At 48.2% G+C, this 6,000-nt stretch overlaps 1 protein-coding gene across 1 annotated transcript in view; it reads left to right on the top strand.

Annotated features, from left to right (window-relative positions):
- Positions 1 to 4,640, top strand: part of LOC143295375 (thiopurine S-methyltransferase-like) — a 13,574-nt gene extending 8,934 nt beyond the window's left edge. Inside the window, exons 7-9 of the mRNA XM_076607038.1 lie at positions 2,356 to 2,441; positions 3,744 to 3,788; positions 4,421 to 4,640. Coding sequence (XP_076463153.1) covers positions 2,356 to 2,441; positions 3,744 to 3,788; positions 4,421 to 4,533 — 244 coding nt within the window. The 3' untranslated portion in view covers positions 4,534 to 4,640. The remainder of the gene's footprint in view (positions 1 to 2,355; positions 2,442 to 3,743; positions 3,789 to 4,420) is intronic.
- Positions 4,641 to 6,000: the final 1,360 nt, after the last annotated feature.

Raw genomic sequence — 6,000 nt, 5'->3', positions numbered from 1 at the left:
GATGAATGATACGGATACTTTAAGAGCGCCTATTATCAGTCGGATACCTTGTTCTAAGCGCTTGACAAACACGGAGTCATTTGCATAACAGGCTGCCTACCTGGGTATAGCCGATTGACAGCTGCCATTAGGCGCTCATCATTAGTTTAACTCACTCAGTACGGCCAGTCCTCTTTTCTCCTCTACACAGACCCCTCGGATGTCCAGTGGGTGTCTCAATGACCCAACCTTTAGCTTCCGTCGTCAGAATTGTGGTATTCTTTGTCAACATTCACCTCTTCAGTATAAGAGCCTTCCGCTTGCAATATTTTGATGGTGGTAATTGGGGTGAAACGCTGTTAACGTCGTCTCTTTCGCCGTTCGTATGGAGAGAGTTAAAGAGTCATTCAATCAGGTTTCAGTCACGCACACATACATACTCATACAGACTTGTACCACGTTATGTGTATGACTGTTTTGTTTATTTACTCCGCCATGTAGGCAGCCATACTCCGTTTCCGGGGGTGTGCAAACTGGGTATGCTCTTGTTTCCATAACCCACCAAACACTGACATGGATTATAATATGCGTGATGATCCTAAGCGTGCGTGTACACACGAAGTGGGTTCAGGCGCTAGCAGATCTGTACACATATTGAACTGGGAGACCGGAAAAATCTCCACCCTTTTACCCCCCAGGCCCCGTTACCGAGATTCGAACCCGGGACCCTCACATTGAAAGTCCAACGCTTTAACCACTTGGCTTTTACATAGAAAGCTAGAGAAGTTGTAGGATTGGATATGGGAGTGGCGGGAGGAGGGGTTGTTTTGGAAGTGAGGTTGGTTTCAGGATTTGAAACAGCTGAGTGCAGAGAATTGAGGAAGCGAAAAAGGGAGCTCATTCCAAGTCTAAGGTCCTGAGTGAGACAGAGAAATAGCGGCGGCTGAGTTGGAACTGTCGCCATCATCATCATCATCGTCGTCGTCGTCGTCGTCATCACCATCACCATCACCACCATCACAATCAACATCACCATAACCAGCACAGCACCACCATCATCATCACCATTAATATCATCACCATCACCACCACCACCACCACCATCACCACCACCATCACCATAACCACCATTACCACCACCACCAGCATCACCACCACAACCACTACCACCACCACCACCATCATCACCACCACTACCATCACCACCACCACCATCACCATCACCACCACCACCACCCTCACCAACACCATCACCATCACCACCACCCTCACCACCACCATCACCATCACCACTACCAACACCACCACTACCACCACCACCACCACCACCATCACCACCACCACCACCACCATCACAATCAACATCACCATAACCACCACCACCACCACCACCACCACCATCATAATCACCATTAATATCATCACCATCACCACCACCACCATCACCACCATCACTACCACCACCATCACAACCACCACCATCACCACCATCACCATCACCACCATCACCATCACCACCACATCCACCACCCTCACCACCACCATCACCATCACCACTACCAACACCACCACCACCACCACCACCACCACCATCCTCACCACCACCACTACCAACATCACCACTACCACCACCACCACCACCACCACCATCATCACCACCACCACCATCACAATCACCACCATCACCACCACCACCACCACCCTCACCAACACCACCATCACAATCACCACCATCACCACCACCACCATCACCATCACCACTACCAACACCACCACTACCACCACCACCACCACCACCACCATCATCATCATCACTACCACCACCATCACAATCACCACCATCACCACCATCACCATCACCACCATCACCACCACCCTCACCACCACCATCACCATCATCACCACCACCACTACCACCACCACCACCACCACCCTCACCACCACCATCACCACCACCACCACCACCACCACCAACACCATCACAATCACCACCAGCACCATCACCACCAGCACCACCACCATCACCACAACCACCACCACCACCACAACCACCACCCTCACCACCACCATCACCATCACCACCATCACCACCACCACCACCACCACCCTCACCACCACCACCACCACCACCACCACCATCATCACCATCAACACCATCACCACCACCCTCACCACCACCATCACCAGCATCACCACCACCATCACCATCACCACTACCAACACCACCACTACCACCACCACCACCCTCACCACCCTCACCACAACCGTTACCACCATCACCACCACCATCACCACCACCCTCACCACCACCATCACCATCATCACCATCACCACCACCACCACCACCCTCACCACCACCTGTACGATGTCTTTCAGGTACGTGGAGGTGCTACAGTCTCTGATGGCGCCAGGCTGTAGGTGTCTGATGGCCGCTCTCCAGTACGACGAAACCAAACATGCAGGTCGGTGGGAGACAATCAGTTTGCTGGCTTGGCTGGCAGCAGGTTTGATTCGATGATACTGATACTTATACAGCGCCTATCCTCGGTCGGAGACCAAGCTCCAAGCGCTTTGGCAAACTCGGGGTCATTACAAAAACCTTGCAGTTGGATGAATGATATAACTTCAGTGAAGCGAGGGTCAGTGTTTATGTGTTTTTCCTTGAAGCAGATTCTACGGTGTAATGCTTCATTGTTTTGGTTGGAATCAAACAATGTATTTTGTTATATTGTTTACCCACATGTGAAATGTGATTACATGTTTCTTGACAAATATAACCTTCTCTGCAAGGAAAAAAAACCCCAAACCCCCCCCCCAAAAAAAAAAAAAACCAACCAACAAACAAACACTCCGGGTCATTTGCGCAACAGCCTGCTGGAGTGGAGCGAGCCGACTGACGAGGCTGCCATTGGGCGCTCATCATTCGTTTCCTGTGTCATTCAATCAGATTTCTGGCCGCGCACACATTCATACTCAGACACACATGTAACATTTTACCGTTCTGTTTGTTTAACCCGCCATATAGGCAGCCATACTCCGTTTTCAGGGGTGTGCATGCTGGGTATGTTGTTTCGTTAATCCACCGAACGCTGACATGGATAACATGATCTTTTACGCGCGTATTTTATTGTCTGCGTGCGTATACACACGAAGGGGGTTAAAGCACTAGCAGGTCTGCACATACGTTGACCTGGGAGATCGGAAAAAAAAATCCACCCTTGTCACCGTTGCAGCAAACAGCAGAATAGTGGTAGTAATGGATACTTGTACTTTTGTCACTCTGGGTACAGAAAACCAATCTCTCGACGCTGTACAAAACGCACGATATTCCACATCACACATTACATCAAAGTTACAATGTTACAATGTTACTGTTGGGTTATGCTGCTGGTCAGGTAGTAGTAGTAGTAGTAGTAGTAGTAGTAGTAGTAGTAGTAGTGGTGGTGGTGGTGGTGGTAGTAGTAGTAGTTGCTGCTGTTGTTATTGTTGTTGTTAGTATTATGATTATTACATAATTATTACATTGTTATAATTATTAACATTACATTAATATTTTTGATGTTGGTGACGAGATTGTCTTCTTTTCTTTTTATTTATTTATTATTATTTTTTTTTTATATAGATTCTTCTTCTTCTTCTCCTTCTTGGAAGAACAGGCCATGCCTAAAATCTTAATCCTGGAATGAAAAACGTTTTGAGTTCTGAGTTCTTCTTCATCTTCTGCTTGATTGCCGATGAAGTAACAGAAGTGACCATGGTTGCAGGACCACCTCACCATGTCTCTGACGAAGCTGTACACGAAGCCTTCAGTGAGTGTTCATGTGTGTTCATGACGTGTGTGTGTGTGTGTGTGTGTGTGTGTGTGTGTGTGTGTGTGTGTGTGTGTGTGTATGTTTATGTGTGATAGCAGGTATGCATTCATGAGTGTTAATGCAATGCAGGTGTGTGTATGCATACATATTGTTCCGAGAGAGAGAGAGGGGGTGGGGTGGAGTGAGAATGAATGAGAGAGAGAAAGAGAGAGAGAGGATGAGAGAGAGGAGGCACACACACACACACATACACACACATACACGTGTGTCCATGCAGGTCTAGGTGTGTGTGTGTGTGTGTGTGTGTGTGTGTGTGTGTGTGTGTGTGTGTGTACACACACATACACGTGTGTCCATGCAGGTCTAGGTGTGTGTGTGTGTGTGTGTGTGTGTGTGTGTGTGTGTGTGTGTGTGTGTGTGTGTGTGTGTGTGTGTGTGTGTGTGTGTGTGTGTGTGTGTGTGTGTGTGTGTGTGTGTGTGTGTGTGTGTGTGTGTGTGCGTGTTATTCCCAGAGAGAGACAGACATAGAGAGAGAGAGAGAGAGAGAGAGGGGGGGGGGAGAGAGAGAGAGAGAAAGAGAGAGACAGATATTTCACGTGTGTGTCCATATCTGTGTGTCCGTGTGACAGAGGCAGGCAGCGTGGTGAAGGAGGTGGGCAGTGAGGACGCCACAAAGGACATCCTGGAGTCCTGGGAGTTTGACAAGATGACGGAGAGAGTCTTCCTCATCACCCCCAAATGATGGCCCCGTATGTCTCCCAATCATCATCATCATCACCCCCAATGATGGCCCTATGTGTGTGTTCCAATCATCATCATCATCACCCCCAATGATGGCCCTATGTGTGTATTCCAATCATCATCACCCCCAATGATGGGCCTATGTGTGTCCCAATCATCATCATCATCATCCCCAATGATGACCCTATGTGTGTGTTCCAATCACCATCATCATCACCCCCAATGATGGCCCTATGTGTGTGTCCCAATCATCATCATCATCATCCCCAATGATGGCCCTATGTGTGTGTTCCAATCATCATCATCATCACCCCCAATGATGGCCCTATGTGTGTATTCCAAGCATCATCATCATCACCCCAAATGATGGCCATGTGTGTGTATTCAAATCATCATCATCATCATCCCCAAATGATGACCCTATGTGTGTGTTCCAATCACCATCATCATCACCCCCAATGATGGCCCTATGTGTGTGTTCCAAGCATCATCATCATCACCCCCAATGATGGCCCTATGTGTGTGTTCCAATCATCATCATCACCCCAAATGACGGCCATGTGTGTGTATTCCAATCATCATCATCATCACCCCCAATGATGGCCCTATGTGTGTGTTCCAATGATCATCATCATCACCCCCAATGATGGCCCTATGTGTGTGTTCCAATCATCATCATCATCACCCCCAATGATGGCCCTATGTGTGTGTTCCAATCATCATCATCATCACCCCCAATGATGGCCCTATGTGTGTGTTCCAATCATCATCATCATCACCCCCAATGATGGCCCTATGTGTGTGTTCCAATCATCATCATCACCCCAAATGATGGCCCTATGTGTGTATTCCAATCACCATCATCATCACCCCCAATGATGGCCCTATGTGTGTGTTCCAATCATCATCATCATCACCCCCAGTGATGGCCCTATGTGTGTGTTCCAATCATCATCATCCCCAATGATGGCCCTATGTGTGTGTTCCAATCATCATCATCATCACCCCCAATGATGGCCCTATGTGTGTGTTCCAATCATCATCATCATCACCCCCAATGATGGCCCTATGTGTGTGTTCCAATCATCATCATCATCACCCCCAATGATGGCCCTGTGTGTGAATTCCAATCATCATCATCATCACCCCCAATGATGGCCCTATGTGTGTGTTCCAACCATCATCATCATCACCCGCCATGATGGCCCTATGTGTGTGTTCCAATCATCATCATCATCACCCCCAATGATGGCCCTATGTGTGTGTATTCCAATCACCATCATCATCATCCCCAATGATGGCCCTATGTGTGTGTTCCAATCACCATCATCATCACCCCCAATGATGACCCTATGTGTGTGTTCCAATCATCATCATCATCACCCCCAATGATGGCCCTATGTGTGTATTCCAATCACCATCATCATCACCCCCAATGATGACCCTATGTGTGTCCCAATCATCATCA

This window comes from Babylonia areolata, chromosome 20, assembly GCF_041734735.1.
Source record: "Babylonia areolata isolate BAREFJ2019XMU chromosome 20, ASM4173473v1, whole genome shotgun sequence".
Taxonomy (NCBI): domain Eukaryota; kingdom Metazoa; phylum Mollusca; class Gastropoda; order Neogastropoda; family Buccinidae; genus Babylonia; species Babylonia areolata.
The sequence above is the reverse complement of the archived record's forward strand: the minus strand, read 5'-3'. Positions and strand labels throughout refer to the sequence as shown.